The following is a 22,500-nucleotide window of genomic DNA, read 5'->3' as shown; positions in this document are numbered from 1 at the left end:
TTCATACAAACCTCTACAGGAATTTAAAGGGCTCTCGTGGTCTGTGTGAGGTTCCCCATTCTCCCCATGTGAATGTGACATTACCTGATGTCTAGTACAGAGGTGGACAACTCAAGAGCCACAAACAGGCCTGGTTTTCAGGATATTCGCAATGAATATGCATGAGGTTGATTTACATATAATGGAGGCAGTGCATGCAAATCTACATCATGCATATTCATTTTGGATATCCTGAAAACCAGACCCGTTTGTGGCTCTTGAGGACTGGAGTTAGCCATTCCTGGTCTAGTAGCTCCCCTACCCTTGAGGCCCTCGTGGGCCATAAATGTAAACGCCTAATCCCTTAGCAATGATCCAAATAGGAATAGAGAATAAAATGGAAAATATCGTATTGTCTTGATATCAATCCATAGTGCGACTGCACAGTTCTAGTCGCTACATCCCAGAGAAGACATAGTGGAACTAGACAAGGTGCAAAGGAGGGTGACAAAAATGATAAAGGGGATGGAACGGCTCCCCTATGATAAGAAGCTCCAAAGACGAGGGCTGCTTGGCTTGGAAAAGCAGCAGCTGAGAGGGGACATGATAGAAGTGGGGTGGAACAGGTAAATAAAAGACAGTTATTTATTCTTTCAAACAGTACTGAAAGAAGGGGACACTCCTGCAGATTTAACATCAACCTGAACGACAACAATCTGCTGGGAATATCATTCCAACCTCACATCCCCCTGCAAACTCTCAGATCTCAGAACAAAGGCCTCCTTGAAATTTCACATTTAAGAGACTCTCGTCTAACACTAACTAGAAGATAGAGTGATCTCAACTGCCGGCCCAAAACTATGGAATTCCATGCCAGAAGAACTTCTAACATTAACAGATAAAAAGAAATTCAAAAGCGACTTAAAAACTTGGCTGTTCAAAAATGCCTTCTACTTGACTGTAGCCACCATGACTCAGATAAGCATAAATAATTCTCCTTCAATATCCCACTTCCCCTCACTAACCTTTTTATCTAGCTCTGTTTCTACGTTAGATGTCTACCTTGTACTACTACCGTTCCTATGAATGACTATCCGCCCTGTAACACTCATTTTATTTTTGAATGTTTAACATGTAAACCGTTGTGAACTAGTGATCCTCACATGGAATGACGGTCTATACAACATTTAAATAAATAAATAAACAAATAAATTTAAAACCAATCATAGAAAGTACTTTTTCACTCAGCGCACAATCAAGCTGTGGAATCTGTAGCCAGAGGATGTGATTAAGGCAACTAGCATGGGGGGGTTTAAAAGATGTTTGGATAAGTTCTTGGAGGAACTATTAGCCAGATAGACTAGGGAAAGCCATTGTTATCCCTGGGAGTAAGTAGCAATAAATCGATCTACTTTTTGTAATCTGTTGGGTATTTTCAGATCGGCCACTGTCAGAGGCAGGATGTTGGGCTCAATGGACCTTGGACTGACGCGGCAGGGCATTTCTTGTGTTTTTATGTTCATTTAGGATCCCCACCCAACTTGTCCTGTAAATCAATCAAAATCCTAATTGGTGTCACCACCCCCACTCCCCTATGACTCCAAAAGCTTACCCCCCGCAAAGGGGTCCACTTCTGGAGGCAGAAATAATACCTGATCCACTGCTGCCCGGGTCCAAAATGGCCTCAGCTGACCTCAGGAGTGCATGAAGATCCCGAGGTCAGCCAATGCCATTTTGGAACTGAGTAGCGATGGGGGCAGGAGCGTCCCCAAATTGGGATTTTGATTGGTTTGGTGGGAACAAAGGGGAGGGGTGGGAAGGGGTTAGGGATTTACATTTAGGGCCTGTGAGGGGATGGGGGGAGAGGGCACTAGACCACGAGTTAATGTCACATATACCTATGGGCAAGCAGTGAGGGGATACCACAAGGGCCGTTTAAATCCCCAAGTCAGGTTCGCACGTTGCCATGGCTGGCAAGACATGAAAAAGGTCTTTTTGTGTTTTATTATTTTTATTCGTAAGCCCCCATTTTTTTTTTCATGATGATGTGGGATGCAATTGATTTTCCTTTGCATATTCTTTTTCATTTCTCGTGGAATGTATTCCACCATTTATCATATTTTTTCTTTAATTGTTTTGGTTTGGAAGTTTGTGAAATATCAAAATAAATATGAAAGGAAAAGGTCTTGTGCTCTTGTGCTACGGATGCTAATGACCTTGGAGCTCATTAGCATCTGTAACAAAACTGCACGCAAAGGTCCGATCACCTCCTGTAAACGCCGCATGTTAGTCCACAGGCCTGTAAATGGGCACAACCTTGCAAAGTGTCAATACTGATAAAACACGCTGATTTATTAGATTTTTCTTTTAGGGTAATTTTAAAAGCCATTTCCATGGACCAGCTTTACCAGGAGAAATGGGCTTTTAGAAAAAATTGCTCACCTTTATATGGAGGGTAAGAGTAAGCATGGAGATCCACCCCATGTGTACGCTTTACCTGCGGCAGGGGGAGGCATTCCCAGGGGTGATAGCGGGCTCAGAGAGGGCTTCGAACTTATACGCAAACTTTTACATTTGCAAAGGGAAACCTACCCCCACATATTAGCGAGTGGTAAATGTGGGCAGCTGCTTTTCTTGGATAATTTTCAAAAGGAAAGGATGTGCGGGGGGGGGGGGGGGGGTTAACTTTGAAAACGAGTGCAAAGTGCATGGGGCAGAAAGTACCCGCAGACTTTGCGGTTATGCAGCCGGCCTTGAGATCGCTCTCTTTATGTACCTGCTGCACCCGTCTCTGCTGAGACAGCATGAGATTTAGGAAATGCATCGCATGATGTGGAAGAAAGGTAACAAGTATTACCTCTTCCCATATCACATCATCTAGCCCCTATCAGGTCCTCGGGCCCCACCCCCAGCCAGTCAGGTTTTCAGGATATCCCTCATGAATATGCATGAGAAATATTTGTATACATAGGAGGTAGTGCATGCATATTCATGAGAGATATCCTGAAAACCTGACTGGCTGGGGGTGGGGCCCGAGGACCTGATAGGGGCTAGATGATGTGATATGGGAAGAGGTAATACTTGTTACCTTTCTTCCACATCATGCGATGCATTTCCTAAATCTCATGCTGTCTCAGCAGAGACGGGTGCAGCAGGTACATAAAGAGAGCGATCTCAAGGTCGGCTGCATAACCGCAAAGTCTGCGGGCACTTTCTGCCCCATGCACTTTGCACTCGTTTTCAAAGTTTAAAAAAACCCCTGCACATCCTTTCCTTTTGAAAATTATCCAAGAAAAGCAGCTGCACCCAAAGACTGGTGTAAGCGCCCCTGATCTAGCCAAACGAGCTGAGAAAAATGCATTCAAATAGACTTTGTTCTAATTGCCTGGAGGAGGAATTGGTGACCATTTTTGGCCAAATGTCATAAAGGGGCAAACGACTCCCTCTATAAAATTCTGCCTCCTCAAAGGGTGTCACCCCCCTCTGATGTTTGATATTAGGGGTTCCTCCCCCCGATTCTCCTTCCTCTGGGGAACCTCCTCTGACAGCAGCCTCCCCCGACATCATGCTGCCACTGCCTGCTTGCAAAATACTAGGATGGTGGGGATTTTCAAAGCCTGGACGCCAGCTCTGCATTATGAGATCAGCAGAGGCAACCAACAAGTTCTGAAGACACTTGCAGTGCTGGCATTTCTGGGTGACCAGCATGCTGGTGAAAGTGCATTTGGTGGCATGTGTGCCGGAGATTGTTGACCCTGGCCTAGAATATTCAGGATAATCCAAGCTGAAAGTGGGACAGAAGAAGCTCGAAATTTAACTAAAAAATTGGACTATTGTTTGTGACCAATGATTATTGATAGGCTGATTCAGCCAGGAATGCCTAGTATGACAAATCACTATCTATTTCCTGCACAAGTCAGATTTGTAAGAGGGTTGTGTATAATTCTATGAGTATCATTCTCCCTCAGTGGTTTGACATGTTTTTGCGCTTGGATTATCCCATTTATTGTGTCAGTATGAATACAGCACAGAGTGGCCTGAATTCCTCAGTAGCAAGTACCCATTCCAGACTTCAAGTTTGTAGTTACATGGAAGAACAAATAGCCACTATGCTAAAAGAAACATCTTTGATGAAGCTGATCCACTTGTTGAAACATCTACATGGTTTGATTTACCTTTCTAACATAAACGGCTTGTTCGAGCTGACTTGCATAGTGCCACCTTACTTCAGTATATTAAGCAATCAATGATTCCGAGGGAGTTGCGATTAGTAAAGAACCAAAAACCATCACTGACAATGAGAGTTTTATTAATAAATGGTTGGCAATCTTGAATAAATGTCTACTAGATCTGATGTTACTGATCATCAAAACGATGAAAAAAATCAGTGACACTTTGAAAACTGTAGTGGTGACTGCTAAGATCCCGTTACAAGTGTTCACCACTTGTATGACAAAGCTCTGCTGGACCATACTTGAGTCATTGAGCAATTTTATACTTCTTTAAAACAGGATAAGATCTACAGGTTTCGTAGAGATGAGTCACTACAAGTCTGGCAAGATTTATCCACGGCAGGCCGAGAGAAGATCCTTTAAAAAACAAGTGTCATTCCAGAGTTCTTCAGATGAATCATCAGGCTCTGATGAGGGGCCCTTTTGAAAACTGCTGGCAGTGTCTTTCCACTCTCCTACTTTTTTTTAGAACATGAACAAGGATGAAATCACGGACCATATCGCAGCCGACATCATTCATGGCTAGCGCTAGAATGGCCTCATCCCTTTACTCACTCGCAAGCTTGACAAGCTCTTCCGTGGAAGAGTTGATAACTACTGTACAGGAGTTTGTGTTAAATGAAGGGATGACATTTGTGCCCACTTATTCATACAACACATTCCACTGCAGAGTGGACCTGTAGCGGTTTTTCTGCTTATTACAGATTCACTTATTCTTTTCAAAATCACCAGATGTGTCTAATGACGGGTTATAATGTCTATAATTCTACCAAAATCACGTTGGTTATCTCCAGGCCCGATGGATGCCCATATAAAAACTTATATGGAATTAGTACTTTGAGATGTGGATGAACTAGAACAACGCTCCTCTTGTCTTACATATAATCTCACACGAATGGAAACGCAAGCGCTGCACAAACAAAAAGAAATACAAAGCTAATTATAAAGCCTGCAGACAAAGGTGGTGCCGTAGTGATCATGCACTGGGACCAATACATTGCAGAGGCACCGTCTCAGCTGGACAACACATAATACTATACAAAACTGGACTGTGATCCTACGTCTGAATAAACTTGAAAATGCTACAGTGAGTGGATTTCTACTAAAACAAAAGATTCCGTTTTTGACACCACATCATCCCAGGATCCCAATGTTCTATTTGGTTCCTAAAATCCACAAATGTTTGGTCAATTCTGCAGGGAGACCCACTGTAGTATCAATTGGATCTGTTATGGAACCATAATCAACTTTTGTTGATATTTTGTTTAAATCGGAAGTGTCACTAGCACAATCTTATGTTAAAAATACCACATGTTTTCCAACCATCTTGGATACATTATCTTCTATCTCACAGTCGATGATTTTGGTCACACTGGATATTTGTTTTTTATATACAAATTTCCTGCTGGAGGAAGCATTATCAACAGTGGAAAATATGCTTGAAAAATGTCACCGCCCATGCCTTTCGTTTTATGATTGACTGAATTAGCGCTTTGCCATAATTATTTTTCTTTTATGGAAGAGTTTTACCTGAAAAAACAAGGATCAACTACGGGAGCCATCATGATGCCTAGTATAGCAAATTTGTATGTCACACAATTTGAAGAGCATCCTCTGTATATTTCTCCTTTATTTCAGTTTGTGCAAATTTGGCTCAGATATATTGATGATATATTTTTTCTATGAATTTCTACGGAGCAACATTTACACAATTTGTGTTTTGGTTGAAGTCCGTAAATTCTCTTTTATAGTTTTTGCATATTTCCTATTTGGACGTTTTGGTATTCAAGGAAGTTGACAGGATACACACTACCATACATCATAAGCTTATAGAAAAAAAACCCCACATATTTTAAGAGCTTTCATCCCCTGTGGTTGTGCTTTAATCTTCCAATTGGCCATTTTCTAAGGGTGTGTCGGATTTGCTCTACTAAAGGAAATTTTGTAACGTAAGCTCATGCATTAAGCCTAAGATTGCTTGCCAGAGGATATCCCTTTGTTAGCATCAAACGTGCAAACAAAAGAGCCCTCTATGCCGAGAGAACTTGGCTTTTGCTGGACCACAACACTATTAATGATCGCAAATTAGTTTGTGTACTTAACTATTCCCAATTGGCCTCAGGGATTACGGCCATTATTTTTAAACACTGGGAGGTGTTAGGTTTACACTCTGCTTTTTCTCTGACGCCTATTGTGGCCTGTACCCAGGGACGGGATATCAGGGATCTGGATGCCTGGTCCCATGCCACACCTTTGCTTAACCGGCCACAAGTTTCATCACATGTGGGTCACTCTGCATCTGGTAATTGTGTTTACTGTGCACAAACTCTATCTGGACAAAGCTGACAGGTTCCTGGATCAAATAAGACTATTTGTTTACAGAATACTACAGACTGCTCCTCTACATTTGTCATGAATTATATTTTCTGCTCATTTCTCAAGTTGTACATATACAGAACAAAAAGAAAAATCAGAGCAGAAAGCTGCATAAAGCTGAAGAAAATTCAGGCACTTATAATGGCCCATTGTCTCCAATTTGATCATGCATTCACCAATTTAAAATGGGGCATTGCTGAACAAATTTAAGTTGTCCACAAGGGGGTGATCATGAGGCTCGTTTACATTTCAGAGAACAGTTTTGGATTTTTTATTTAAATACTATTACCCTGTATAGTTTATAATTCTGTATTGAGTTACATTTGTTGGTCCGCAGGTTGCCACCACAAACTGCTGCACCCACCTCCCCAGCCAGGCCATTTCTGCCGACTTCCAACATGGCCTAGCACTGCTGGGTCTTCACGTAGCTGGACAGCACGATCTGACACGTGAAGACGCCATCAGCTCATGTGGCAGGATATACCTCAGGGACATTCTCAAATATCCTAACAGAGAGACTATTGGGATCTCCAAGATTTATTACATTCCATCTGGTATAGAAGTGGAAGATGAAGATGAGGGAGGGGTAGAACGAGACCATTTCCATTGTAGATAGTCTAGAGTTGATGGTTTTCTTTGAGACCTCGCAGGACACTATAACTTCCTGTGCCACTCTACTCATTCCTTTTTGTTCTGGTTCAGATAAGAATTTGGTGTTTAAAAATGCTCCTTTTGGGGACAGTAAGTGAGATTGTTCCCTGATGTGGAATTCACCAATCAGCAAGGCAGGCGATCTAACAAAGCCGTGAGGAAACAACAAAAAAATAGATGCCCGAAAAAATCTTTGCCAAATCTTTATTGGGTGGAGACGTATATTTGGGCAATTTTAATTAATACGTCTCCACCCAATAAAGATTTGGCAAAGATTTTTTCGGGCATCTATTTTTTTGTTGTTTCTTCACTGTTTATTCACCAATCAGCTCCATCAGGTCACTGAAATGGGAGCAAAAAAGTAGCTTTCTCAGGATCTGATGATTCCTCTGATGGCTCAGATGAATATCAGGAATGTAGACGCCAACCGGCTTTTTTAGAATGCAGAGGGTATAACCCCAAATCACACCCTTATGGAAACATAAGAACATAAGAAAATGCCATACTGGGTCAGACCAAGGGTCCATCAAGCCCAGCATCCTGTTTCCAACAGTGGCCAATCCAGGCCATAAGAACCTGGCAAGTACCCAAACAAACAGTCTCAAAATCAAGAAGACGACACCCAATGGCACAAGCCATTCACACGGTCTCAGTCAGCCATAATTAATTTATCTGATCACATTCTTAGTACAGAAGAAGAGCATGTCCTCAATCGAGGACTCTCCTTTGTACCCACGAATAAACATAACCCTTTCAATTGTCGCATCTCGTTACATAGATTTTTCCGCCAGCTTATGATTAGATTGCTTTTTCAGGACATGTCATCTCCCACACCAGATCCATGCATCTTTAAGAATAAATCAAGACGGATCCCTCCTGGACCCATGGATGAACAAATTAAAGCTTATCAAAATCTCGTTTCACGAGAAATTTCTAAGCTTGAATTCAACACTCAGCATATTTTTTACAATCTATCTAAAGGTGAACATCTCACCCTCTCTACATTATCATGCAATAAGAATATTGTCGTAAAGCCAGCAGATAAGGGAGGAGCCGAGGTTATCTTAAACCAAGTGGATTACAGAGCAGAAATCATGCGCCAACTACAAGAAAACACATTCTATGAACCCCTTGCTACCGATCCTACTCCAGTAGTACAAGAAAGGATTCAACAACTACTTAAGCTCGCACAGTTGGATGGATTCTTAACTACACGTGAATTCAACTTCTTGAACGTACCACATCCTCGCACACCTGTGATCTATGGGGGTTCCAAAAATCCACAAAATTCTTGTTAAATCTCCTGTTAGGTTATAGCTCTCAGGGAGGGAGGAGTTAGCAATCTGTTAGGTTCTACTCCTCAAGAGGGGGAAGAGTTAGCAATCTGTTGGGAACTAACTCCTACGGAGGAAGGAGTTAGCAATCTGTTATGATCCCATGAGGAGTTAGCAATCTTGTTAGGTTTGCTAGGGAGTTAGCAATCTTGTTATGCTTCGGCTTCTGTGGAAGGAGGAGTTAGCACACTGTACCAGTGGAGTGCTTGGAGAGGACACTCAGCTGTAGAGGTAGATAGGTGGATCCTTGGGCCGATGGCAGATGACTGTGCCCCCAGGAGGATATCCTGAGAGAGACCACCGGCTAGGCTTGAGTACAGAGACAGACACAGATAATTCTTTTATTAGACAGGTTAGTAGAACTACCAGAGGTGGCAGTAGTGAGGAGATATGCCCGGCAGGGCTAAAATCCCTCAGGAACTGGAACCGCGATCCCAGGGTTGAGCTGTAGAGAAACTATAAATAGTGAGTAGACAGGGTATGCTGTGTTCATAGCCAGAACTGGAAGACAAACTCACATAAGGTCTTAAGAAGCTCAGTAGCTGGAAAGGGTTAGGCCCTCGAGGAGCGAGTACTTGGTTCCAGGGTAAGCTCTGAGAGAGCGGTTATAACTCACAAATGTCTGTATCTGCGATAGCTTCCAGGCAGTAGAGAATCTTCAGATGTTTAGGATCATGGGCCCTCGAGGAGCAAGTACCGGTTACTATCATCAATATGAAATAAAGAAAACAGAGCGAGGCCTCCTGGTAAGTCTGAGGAGGCAGAGTAGCTTGGACGAATCCTTGCTAACTCAATTCGTTAGCAAATACTGAGACCTTTTATATTGGAAGCGGATGACGTAATCTCAGGGGGACGCCCCCAAGGTTCGCGCCCTTGCTGGCACATACATCGGAGCGCGCGCCCTTCGTCATCAGGCAACATGGCGGATCCGCAGCGTCGTGCCGGTCCGGGGACGCCGGAGAGAGACGGCAAGGAGACTTCGCAGCAGCCAGCCGTCCATCAGACCCGGAGGGAGTCGCCACAGAGGTAAAGAGGGCGGAGTGAGAGCGTCGAGCAGCGACGGACACAGCAACGGTGTAACTGAGCCACTGGAAAAATTCTCATAAAGTTATTTTGAAATCACTTGTTTGTTTTTTTAAAGCCTGGCCCGAGAGAGACTGCATTCTGTTACAGCATTCTGAAGCGTTGCAGTCCTTACCCAGATTAGCTGAGTAAAGCTGGCATTTCCCGGACTCTGAGGAACACACGCTGCGAGCCTCTGCCACCTACTGCTAAAAATCACAGCCACAGAAACAGATTTTCCTTAAGGCAGCGAGGTTTCCCAAGGAGTCTGTAGGTAGAAGTCAGCAGGAGCTAATTTTGATGACCGCTGTGTGCTACCAAAAAAAAAAAAAAAAGAGGTCAGAAAGCCTTCAAAATGCTCTGACACTCCATACGGTGTTTAATGAATATTTTATTATTGTTCCAGGAAAAGCTTTTAAAGCAGCAATTACAGGGAGCTCTTACTTTTCCTTCTCCCTGACACACGGATAGCAGCAGTGCATGTCCATTTGACTTTTATAAGTTGATTTCATGAGAGCCTGAGTTCGTAAAGACACGCAGAAGAAGTCCATTCTGCAGGTTATGAGCATACATCACTCCTGACCCAGACCGAAACACAAAATAAAAAAAAATGTTTTTTTTGTTCGATCAACTGATTGTTTTGTATTTAGACACAGAAGCTGACTGTGATAAACGAGAAAGATGCCGGTGCAGCAGCTCTTGGATTTGTGCCCAACAATTATCTGTGCTCTAAAAGCCTATTTGGCAGAAGGCTGATTTGATAAGAAGGGCCGATCCACTGGCAGAGTAAGCTGAATTGTTATTTTTAGTTTTGGATGATTAAAAGAAAGAGCACTTGTGCATAAGACTCAAAAAATTCTGTCGAGCCAGGAATAACATCTACTTTACTGACTCATTCTACTCATTGTTCAAGAGTACAAACCGGTCAAGTTTTAAAAAACACAATCAGTGCAAAGATTTCTTGATAAATGTCTCAGTATAATTCACAGCCTCTATTATCAGTGGTTCTCAACCAAGTCCTTGAGGCACACCAAGCCAGTCAGGTTTTCAGGATTTCCACAATGCATATGCATGAGATAGATTAGCATGCATTGCCTCCACTGTATGCAAATCTCATGCAGTTTCCTTGTGGATGTCCTGAAAAGCTGACTGGCTAGGTGTGCCCCAAGGACAGAGTTGAGAACTACTGCTCTGTATATTGGACAGAGCTTCGGAATTTGGTGTCTGCAAGGAATGGTATAGCACAGGCCGGCCTTTTCCGTATCTTGCTTGTGATGATTGTAATGGCGTTTTTTGCACTGGAATGAGTTTCGATTTCAATATTCCATGATACACCTGTATGCACCAGTTTGAAGTGTATGATAGTGAAAGTTGGAACGCTATATTTGAAGTCAGTTGGGATATCGGGTACTTCAGCGTCACCATTCCCTGAGGAAGCCCAGTCTGGACAAAACAAGTGGCCCTTGTCAGATCGAATTATGACTTAAAAGCAAGTTTCAGTATGCCAGTTTGAAGTTGTTATTTCCATGAACATTAAGGATAAGATCAAGGGCAAGATTTGTGAGCAAGATTGAATAGTAAGATTGGTTTGTTTATAAGAAGAGGTCTTCCTTCATAAAATGATTATGAAAGTATTGCTGAAAATTTACTGTCCATTTCGTCCATTGAAATATGTTGAGGAAGATCATATGATTTGCAAATATAGGGGTAGATTTTCAAAAAGTACGCGTGCGCGTCCATGTGCATGCACTACCCAGCGTGCGCACATGGACGCACAATTTTGTAACAAGCGGGTGCTGCCGCATGCATGTTATAAAATGCCGGGTCGGCGTGCACAAGGGGGGGGGGTTTAATTTTGCAAAATTGCACGGCAGTGCATTAGGTCCTTCCCCAGTTCCTTCCCAGTCTGCTCCAATTAAGGAGCGGACTGGGAGGGAACTTCCCAACCCCCTACCCTAACCTCCCTTCCCCTTCCCCTATCCAACCCTCCCTCTATCCCTTTCCTAACTACCCCTATTTTTTTTGTTTTACCTTATGCTCCTGCAAAGGAGCAGGAGCAAATTGTGTGCACCGGTCCAGCAGCAAATGGCCATTGTACTGGGTGCCTCTAGCCCTGCCCCCCCGGACAGCCCCATTTTATAGCCCTGGGTTTATGCGCATGGCCGGGCCCATTTGAAAATAGGCCCGGCGCTCATAAGGCCCGGCCACGCACGTAAACCCCGGGATGTACGCACACCGGGGTATTAACATCTACCCCAAAGTGTAATAACTTCTGCTTTTTTGCATTTGAATGTTTTGTAATTGGGTTGGATGTGTAATTGTGAATGGATGGGGTTATGTGTATATGTCTTTTTGGATATTTTATTAGCCCATTTATTGGTGGCTTTTAAGAGTTATATGTTTAAATATATTTTTTGCAATCACCTTTGTGATCATACTTTTTGCGATCATATTGGGGTAGATTTTAGAAAAGTACGCCCACGCGTACTTTTGTTCGCACACCAGGCACAAACGAAAGTATGCCGGATTTTATAAGATACGCGCGTATCTTACAAAATCCAGGGTCAATGTGCGCAAGGGGGTGCACATTTTTGCACCTTGTGCGTGCTGAGCCCTGCGCGCGCGCGCTGCCCGTTCGACCTCCCCCCCCACCTTCCCCTGCCTTCCCCTACCAAGCCCCCCCCCCCAGCCCTATCTAGACCCCCCCTACCTTTATCGCGAAAGTGACGCCTGCCCCAGGCAGGCATAACTTGCACGCACCGGTCGGCCGCCGCCGCGCGATTCCCCGGCCCGGGAGCGATTTCGGAAGCCTCGGCTATGCCCCTGAAACACCCCCGGGCTGGAACCACGCCCCCCGGAATGCCCCGAACGTCGCGCCGCCCCCAACACGTGTCCCGGGGCTTGTGCGTGCCGGCGCGCGCATAATGGGGGGGGGGGGTTTAAAGGGTTACGCATAACTTATGCGCGTAACCCTTTTAAAATCTACCCCATTATGTGGAGTATTAATAATTTGTAATAAAATGCTTTATTGGAACATTTATGCTGTTACTATCGTGTTAAGGCATTTTTGCATGTGAAAAGCACCATAATGCATGGTGTGATGCTAATTAGAAAAGGGGGTGGGATTTCTGGCCAAGTGGGCTGGCTTTGCAAATTGCAAAGCCATATCACACAGTTTTAACATGGCAAATAACTACACCTTTTTCATTAAGCTGTGTGACATGGCTTTATTGCACTTTGTGATGTTTTCACACATAGTGTTTTGAGAGAGAGAGAGAGAGAGAACCTAGCTATAAGGTCCTCATAGTAGTTAGGTATTTATACCTCTATAGGAGGCCCACCTAGTTACACGAGGTGAGGTTTAGGTATTAGTGTAGGGGTTAGGGGCCACTTTGACATTCAGAATGAGACGTACGAACAGAACAGTGCACTCTTGTGAAGATTTCATGTTTTTCGGAGTGAGGAAACTCAACCAAAGATGAGATTCGTACAATGTTCTCTCAACCATCTTTGGTTGAGTTTCCTCACTCCGAAGAACATCAAATCTTCACAAGAATGCACTCTGACTGTCAAAGTGGCCCCTAACCCTTACACTAATACCTAAACCTCACCTCGAATAACTAGGTGGTCCTCCTATAGATGTATAAATACCTAACTACTATGTGGACCTTATAGCTAGTTTCTCTCCCTCTCTCGTAATACCTATGTGATGTGCTAAGATAATAGCTTATTTATCACAAACTGCACTACCATAAAACATGCCCCTCTTCCTATTGCATGTGATAGCATTGATGAATCTAGCCCATAGTTTTGTGATTCAGTAGATTGAGAGTAGTGTGTAAAACCACCGAGTCATTATTATATCACAGGGTTGGCCAACTCCAGTTCTCAAGAGCTACAAACAGGCCTGGTTATCAGGATATCCACAATGAATATGGATGAAAAGATTTGTATGCACTGCCTCTATTGAGTCCCACATAGCAGATAATATTTCAAATTAACCAAGAATATTCAGTACTAGCTCTCTAAAAATACTGGCCTCCCTCATCTTTCTGCAGACTGACACGTTATGGCTCCATTGACAAAAGACGTCAATCTAAAATTTGTACTCTCATATATATATCTTTGTCCAGTTCTGTGAAAGCAACCCAACCCAACAGTGGCCCAACAAAGCCTGACCATCTTAGGTCTTGGAAGCTAAACCAAGTCAGACCTGGCTAATACCTGGATGGAAGATCACCAGCAAAGACTAAGTGCTGTGGATTGTAGAAAAGGACTGCAAATCATTACAGTATCCAGCCAAGAATTTCAGAATCATCCTGGCAGGGCATAACAACCAAGCCCGTAAACTGTTAGGCATAACCACCTGTACAAATGCACTGGTCATAGAAGTGTTTGCTTCATTACTGTTATTTTTGCTTCTGCTGGAGTTTGATTCAGATTCATAAGAAAATAAGATTTGCCATACTGGGTCAGACCAAAGGTCCATCAAGCCCAGTATCCTGTTTCCAACAGAGGCCAATCCAGGTCACAAGTACTTGGCAGGATCCCAAAAGGTTGATAGATTCCATTCTGATAATCCTAGCAGTGGATTTCCTCAAATCCATCTTAATAATAGTTTGTGGAATTTTCTTCCAGGAATTTGTCCAAACCATTTTTTAAACCCAGCTACACTAACAGCTTTCATCACATCCTCTGGCAAAAAAATTTTTATTAGGCTATAATAGCTAAAAGAATATATTTCAAGAAAAGGAAAAGGGATCCAAATGAAGAAGATAGGAAACAGCATAAGTGTTGGCAAGCTAGATGCAATGCATTGATAAGGAATGCAAAAAAGAATTTGAAAAGTAGCTTTCTGTGGTAGAAAAAAAAATCATAATAAAATCTTTTTCAGACACATTTGAAGTAAAATGCCTGTGAGGGAATCAGTTGGACCATTAGATGATCAAGGGGTAAAAGGTGCACCTAGGGATGACAAAGCCATAGCAGAGAGACTAAATAAATTCTTTGCTTTGGTTTTCACTGAAGAAGATATAAGAGAGATACCCATGCAGGAAATGATATTCAAAAGTGAAGATTCTGAACAACTGAAACAAATCTCAGTGAACCTGGAAGATGTACTAGGGCAAATTGACAAACTAAAGAATAGCAGATCACCTGGACCAGATGGTATACATCCCAGATCCGCTGAAAGAACTGAAAAATGAAATTGCGGACTTGCTATTAGTAATTTGTAAGCTATCATTAATATCATTTATGGTACCTGAAGACTGGAGAGTTGCTAATGTAATGTCAATTTTTAAAAAAGGTTCAAGGTCTAATCCAGGAAACTACAAATCAGTGAATCTGACATCCGTGCCAGGCAAAATGATAGGAACTATCATAAAGAACAAAACTGCAGAACATATAGATGAGCATAATTTAATGAGGCAAAGCCAACATGGATTTAGCCAAGGGAAGTCTTGCCTCACCAATCTGTTACATTTTTTGAGGGCGTAAATAACCATGTGAATAAAGGTGAGCCAGTTGATATATTGTATCTGGATTTCCAGAAAGTGTTTCACAAAGTCCCTCATGAGAGGCTTCTTAGGAAATTAAAAAGTGATAGGATAGGTGGCATTGTCCTATTGTAGATTAATGTGAACTGGTTAACAAATAGAAAACAGAGAGTAGGGCTAAATGGTAAATTTTCCAGGTGGAGAAAGGTGAATAGTGGAGCGCCCCAGGGATCTGTTCTTGGACCACTGCTTTTTAATATATTTATAAATGACATAGAAATGGGGGCAATGAGTGAGGTGATCAAATTTACCAACAACACAAAATTATTCAAAGCTGATAAATCACAAAAGGATTGTGAAAGATTGCAAGAGGACATTACAAAGCTGGGAGACCGGGCTTGCAAATGGCAAATGAAATTTAATGTGGATAAGTGCAAAGTGATGCACTTAGGGAAGAGAAACCCAAATTATACTACACGATGCAAGGTTCCACATTAGGAGTCACCATTCAGGAAAAGGATCTAGGCATTATCGCTGATAATAAATTGAAATCTTCTGCTCAGTGAGCAGCAGCAGGCAAGAAAGCAACTAGAATGCTAGGGACTATTAGGAAAGGAATGCAGAATAAAACAGAGAATATCATAATGCTTCTGTATCGCTCCATGGTGCGACTTCATCTTGAGTATTGTGTGCAGTTCTGGTCACCACATCTCAAAAAAGATATAGCAGAATTAGAAAAGGTGCAGAGAAGGGCAACCAAAATGATAAAGGGAATGGAACGATTCTTGTATGAGGAAAGGCTAAAGAGGTTAGGACTCTTCAGCTTGGAGAAGAGACGGCTGAGGGGAGATAGGATAGAGGTATATAAAATAATGAGTGGAGTGGAAAGAGTAAACGTTAATTAGTTGTTTACTCTTTCAAAGAGTACAAAGACTAGGAGACACACAATGAAGTTACTGGGTGATACATTTAAAACTGATGAGAACATATTTTTTTTACTCAGTGCATAATAAAGCTCTGGAATATGTTGCCAGAGGATGTGGTGAAATCTATTAGTGTAGCTGCATTTAAAAAAACAATTGGACAAGTTTCTGGAGGAAATGTCCATTAACAATTACTAGGGTGGACTTGGGAAAATCCACTGCTTATTTTTGGGATAAGCAGCTTGGAATCTTTCTACCTTGGGATCCTGCCAGGTTCTTGTGGCCTGGATTGGCCATTGTTGGAAACAGGATACTGGGCTTGATGGACCTTTGATCTGACCCAGTATGGCAAGTCTTATGTTCTTATGTGCTTATTTGCAGGAACAATTTGTACATGCATTGCCAAAGTAATATATGAAGAGGGTAATTGTAAAAGTCAGTTCTGTATTTAAAACCGTGCTTTCCCTGTGGAAAATGGCTTTTAGAAGATTGCCTGCCCGTTATGCAAGTCAAAGTATCCGCATAGATCCAGTGCATGCGTACGATCACCTGCAGTAGTAAGGGTGACTCCTGGGGAGGGCAAAAGTTTATATTTTTCAATTGACAAAAGAATGGACATCATTTTTCTTTGAAAATCTGCCTTGCAAATTAGCAGGGGTAAACGTGTTCAGGTAGATTTCCTGGGCTCATTTTAAAAGGGCAGGCATGCGCATCCTTTAACTTTGAGAACAAGCGCAAAGTTCACAGATAAATACTTCCTGCAGATTTTGCCCCTTGTGCAGGCAGTTTCTAATAAATAAAAAAAATGACCCTCAAACAGGGCTTACTTTGTAGACAAAAAGGAAGTGGAACTGTGGGGGGGGGGCAGTGAGGGGAAGGAAAAAGGGAAGGCAGACTGGGGGGGGTGCAGGGCCAGGTATGAACTCTCTCTCTCTCTCTCACACACCTATATGCGAACACACTGAGGGGTCGATGCAATAAAGTGCGCCCTGGATTTAGCGCACAGGTTAATGAGCGGTTGGAGCCGCTAGGCTAACACCCGATGCAATACGGGGGATTAGCGCATCCAAAACGAGCGCCCAAGCAGCTGCGTAGCTGATAGCGCTCATCACCTGTGAATTCCATGCAGATGAGGCTACTGACTGGTACCCCCCTGATGCAGTAAATCCCCGGGCACCCAATACACACTTTTTAACCCGGCAAATTTAATGCCAGCCCCGGAGAGGGCGTTAAGTCATTCCCTAGTCATGGGCTTATGAAAAAATAAAAAATATTCTCTGTGGTTCCTCCACAGAGAAGAAGCCACAGAGATCTACTAAAGATCTACTAAAGAATTAATGAAATGGATCAATTACAAAAAAAAAAAAAAATTTCTGGATGCACAATATATATGCTCCGGTCCAATTTTGCCCTTTGCTATTGAGTGTGTATATTGCGTGTCCAGAAAAGGGGTTTTGGGTTTTTTTGTAACCGATACATTTCATTAATTCTTTAGTTGATGTTTAGTGGATCTCTATGGTTCGTATTGAGCGCCTGTAGCAACAAGCGCACCCTGGACGCTAGGGGTGCCTAATTTCTCCCTGGCCCGTCCCTTTTAATGCACCAGCTCATTTTAATATAGCATTGGTCACCCAGGAGAGGTGGCTGTGTGTGCGTCCAAAATCGGGCACCCAGTTTGGAAGCGCATTTTTATATGCGTCTTACTGCGCTGGCCTGTGAGTAGCAGCAGAAGCAGTGGGACACCTCAGGCATTTACCTACTGTGTCTTTGACCCTGGCCTTCTCTCCCTCGAGGTCTCCTCAACTGTGCCAGCAAACTGCACAAAAATCAAAGCCATGTGGCTACTTCCGTCTCAGGGTTAAGCAGCTCCGAAATACCCTGCTCTGCTTCCTCCGGGGCCTGAGTGGCCCAGAAATGTGATCTGCGTCCCCCATCAACAATGCTCTGTTTCTGTGGGGGAGCCAGAACTAAATTTCCAACACCAGCTCTACTCTTCCTCCTTCGATCCCAGAAAAAAAAACCGGTGGCAGAAGGCTATTCTGCTTTGTTCCACCAGGAATTAAGCCCTATTTCTCCCCCCCCCCCCCCCCCCCCGGACTAAACATTCTTTTGTGAGAAGCCTTTTATTTTCTCTGTCAGCTTTGGGAAATGTGCCTCTCTGCTATTTTTGTATTTTGCACAGCACGTGCATTTCTGCTTCCATATCCCCCAGTGTTGCACTGAATACAGAGTCTGGCTTCTTGGGGTTTCCAGTTCAGTGGCTGTCTGCATGTTTCTATTTCTAGCTAATGGTCATTTATTCTGTATTCGAGGAGGGTCCATCGGAGGAAAAAGAATTTACCAGACTGAAATCAAAGCAGCTGATTTCTCTCGGCAGGACTCCAGCTGCCCTTGGGCGACCTACTTCCACGAACAAAAGAAGGCGCTCTAGAAAAACGACAGAGGCTCTTTCTTAAACCACTTCTTTGTTAAATCACCTCACTGCGTAAAGAGGATCAGAGTTAAGGAAACCTTTGGCACAGGATGCTACCCAGCGAGGTGCTGTAACCAGCGCCGCTCAGCTTCCCATCCGCAGCATCCATAACTATTTATTTACAAGAATTTATAAACCACACTTATACAAAGCAGTTCGAGGCGGTGTGAACGAGTAACATAGGTAAAAGAAATATGTCAAAACAAATACAGTGCATGAGGGAAATAATCTCTGCATATCCTCATAGGAAGCCTGCTCACATTTCCTAAAGAAAACCCCCCAGCCATTAACCAGATGGTGGCTCCTGATTAAATGCCAACATGAACAAATATGTTTTCAAGGCTTTCTTTTTTTTTATTTAAAGCCTTGTTACATGATATCATACGGAGCCGATTCCATAAGCGAGGACCGGCCGCTATGGTTTTTCTACGTGGGGGTTTTGTTGGGTTCCCCCCCCCCCCCAGCATCGGTCACTGGCAATGTTGCGAAGGGTCCTGTCCGTGAGAGGCACCGTCACCCCGAGGGTGGCGCAACCCCAGAGCAGACCCCTTTCTGGAATAACAGGTCGTCGGAACTAGCATCCAGGGTGCCAAGATGCAGAAGCGATGCACCCATCCAGGGCTTTCACTGCCGTCGCCCTCACAAAAAAAACACAAGGAGACATGCATGGTGGAACGGAGAAATTCAGAACTTCTCCAAGAAAGTGACCCCCTGCAATAAAAAGACAAAGTTCCCGTACTCTGCAATAAATAACGCCTACAGTACGGAGAATACGTAAGACCCAGGCAGGGGGCTAAGGCGAGGGACCGATTCTCCAGCCGAGATAGGCACCCGGCGCAGCGTGAGAGCCTCAGCAGCAGCGCTAGGTTGTGTCCTGCTGGTTCGGGTCCGCGTGTGCTCAGGGGGGGGGGGGGGGGGCTCCGGCGCAGGCGATCGGAAGGGGCGACGCTGCCATGCCTGCCTGCCTTGCCGGTGCATCCCTCCCCCAAGCCCGGGTTAACCTTCCCGCGGGAGTCGAGACCTCCCGACGGACAAAGCCCGGGCAGGCGGAGCCGCGGGATGCGACGAGCCCCCCCCACCGTAACTTACCGGCGCTCTCCATGGGCAGAGCTCGGCCGCACGGGTCCTTCGGGAGCGCGCCTGCCCGGGGGGCTGCCTGGCGTGCGTGCACTGCCGCCCCGAGCTCTAGCGACGCCAGCGAGCCATCCGCTCCGTTAGGGGCTGCTCAAGGCAGGCTGAGCCTATCGAGTGGGTCCTCGGAGCCAGGGGGGGGGGGGGGGGATCTCACTTCTCTCCTAGGCATGGCGGGGGTAGAGGGGGGGGAAGGCTGCCCGGAGCAGAGCGCACTCATCGGGACGGTGCGCGGAGGAAAGAAGGACCCGCCTTTAAAGGTGCCCCGAAATCCATTTAAAGGGACGCAGAGTTACACGTGCTGCTCTGCTAATGTAAAGGCGTGCAGAGGGGATGACAAGCGAGAGAGTGTATGTGTGCGCGCGCGCACAATTCATTGACAACAACTCGGTAAAATAGCGCTTTGCATACAGTGCAAACGCATGCATGGCAAGTAGTTGTCTGTTCTCTCTGCTAAAGGACCCCATCGTGTGGCACTCTTTGGCCCATCACCACCTCGGCCACAGGAAGGAGAATTCAGGGCAGGAGAAATACAAGGCGACGGGAGGTCGCCGGAGACCCTTAGTAGAATTGTCTGATTCGCAGCCATTCTAACCCAGGAGCATCTAAATAAAAACCAGGCTTTTTTTTTTTTTTTTGTCCCAGTCAGTCAGGGTTGCCAGATGCCAAACATTTTTAGAGCCCAATCAATCACCAAATCTAGCTCAAACGTAACCCAAAATTCAAAAGTTGCAAAAAAAAAAACCCAACATTTTTTATTATGCACGAATGTACACAAATTCCTGCGTTGCATGCAGACAAATTTATGAAGGGAGGGGGCAGCGAGGCAGTCAGGCAGAGAGTGGTCTAGATTAGGGGGGGCAGGGGTTGGTCAGGCAGCGAGTAGACTGGATTGTGGGGGAAGAAGGGGCGGCATGGTGGTCCAAATTATACTGAAGTTAGAAGACATAGGAATAAGGAACAGGTACAAGAGAGTAAAGGGCAAGTATATACATAGGCTACGAGAGGAATATTTACATTTCAATCCTGAAGAGAGCTCAGTGTTTAATGCTGTTGAAAATACTCTCCACAGCCACTGCATTAAACACCTACAAATCCCTGGAACTGAGGCCACTGCAGGGCTGCTCCTTCTCAAAGACTTCACACCGGTATGTGCAAAGCCAGAATTCAGGAGGAAGATGTTTTAAAAACAGGGTGTACAGCATTCGAAGGGGATCTTCTGTTTCAAAATGTAGTCAATAAAAAAAAAAAAAATGACAAAAGTAAACACAATGTAAGTTCAGAAAACCAAGGAGCCTGTAAGTACAACCATAGAGGAAGCCATATGGCCGAGTAATAGGCTAATTGACATTTCGGGAGCCCTAGTCAATACTAATGTTTTAAAGTGTACAGTAACATTTGATTTATTAGGAGATTAACAATATTTTGGAGTTTAATGTACAGAGTCATTGTTTTAGGTCTCGCAAGTTATATTTAAAAAGGACAAGGTGCATATCATTGCAGTGTCCTTCTGAGATGTTAGCAAAGTGAAAACCTCACATGAAGCAAAAAATGTCCCACACTCGCTCACAAAAAGTAGCCCTATTGGGCATGAAAACCCACCCATCTGGCAACACTGGTTCCAGTTAATGCTGGAGCAAGTATTTTAATCAGATTTAACCCTGGCGCAGGGTGCTGAACAATCGTGATTTGGCAAGTTTTAAAGACGGTTCTATTTGTGATACTTCTCTTAGCAAACCAAAGGGGTCATTTATCAAACTGCTATATCGCGTTTTCACTTGCAAAAAATGCCTTTAATGCATGCGAAAACGCCATAATGCATAGTTTGATGCAAATTAGAAAAAGGGGAGGAGTTTGGGGTAGGTTTTGTGCTGGCTTTATAATTTGTAAAGCCATATTGTATGGCTTACCTGAGAGAGAGAGGGAGCCTTAATGTGCTCGTACTAGGTAAGTATTTATACCTCTATAGGAGGCCCACCTAGTCACTCGAGGTGAGGTTTAGGTATTAGTGTAGGGGTTAGGGGCCACTTTGACATTCAAAGTGAGACGTACGAAGGGAACAGTGCTCTCTTGTGAAGATTTGATGACCTTCGGAGTGAGGAAACTCACCCAAAGATGAGATTTGTGCAGTGTTCTCTCAACCTAGCTTGATGTGAGAGTCCATCATTAAACCTAGTTTAATGTACAGAGTCATTAAACCTAGTTTAATGACTCTGTACATTAAACTCCAAAATATTGTTAATCTCCTAATAAATCAAATGTTACTGTACACTTTAAAACATTAGTATTGACTAGGGCTCCCGAAATGTCAATTAGCCTATTACTCGGCCATATGGCTTCCTCTATGATTGTACTTACAGGCTCCTTGGGTTTCTGAACTTACATTGTGTTTACTTTTGTCATTTTTTTTTATTGACTACATTTTGAAACAGTAGATCCCCTTCGATGGCTCTGCACCCTGTTTTTAAAACGTCTTCCTCCTGCATTCTGGCTTTGCATATACAGGTGTGAGGTCTTTGGGGGGCTTTGAGAAGGAGCAGCCCTGCAGTGGCCTCAGTTACAGGGATTTGTAGGTGTTTAATGCAGTGGCTGTGGGGGGGTATTTTCAACAGCATTAAACACTGAGCTCTCTTCGGGATTGAAATGTAAATATTCCTCTCTTAGCCTATGTATATACTTGCCCTTTACTCTCTCGTACCTCATCTCCTGTTCCTTATTCCTATCTCTTCTACTTCTTTCTCCTCTTACCTCTTGCCCTGCGGTGTGGTTGTCACGGTGGCCATTCCTTGAAATTTTCCAGCTTTTGCTTGCTTCCTTTGAAACTATAATATTATCCTTATA

General features: G+C 43.9%; 1 protein-coding gene across 1 annotated transcript in view; it reads right to left on the bottom strand.

Moving 5' to 3' along the window:
* The window catches only part of PHACTR2 (phosphatase and actin regulator 2), a 323,702-nt gene extending 303,967 nt beyond the window's left edge, over nt 1-19,735 (bottom strand). Inside the window, exon 1 of the mRNA XM_029596521.1 lies at nt 19,618-19,735. Within this exon, the coding sequence (XP_029452381.1) occupies nt 19,618-19,630 (13 nt within the window). The 5' untranslated portion in view covers nt 19,631-19,735. The remainder of the gene's footprint in view (nt 1-19,617) is intronic.
* Nucleotides 19,736-22,500: the final 2,765 nt, after the last annotated feature.

The sequence above is a fragment of the Rhinatrema bivittatum genome, chromosome 3 (assembly GCF_901001135.1).
Source record: "Rhinatrema bivittatum chromosome 3, aRhiBiv1.1, whole genome shotgun sequence".
In the NCBI taxonomy this organism is placed as follows: Eukaryota; Metazoa; Chordata; class Amphibia; order Gymnophiona; family Rhinatrematidae; genus Rhinatrema; species Rhinatrema bivittatum.
The sequence above is the reverse complement of the archived record's forward strand: the minus strand, read 5'-3'. Positions and strand labels throughout refer to the sequence as shown.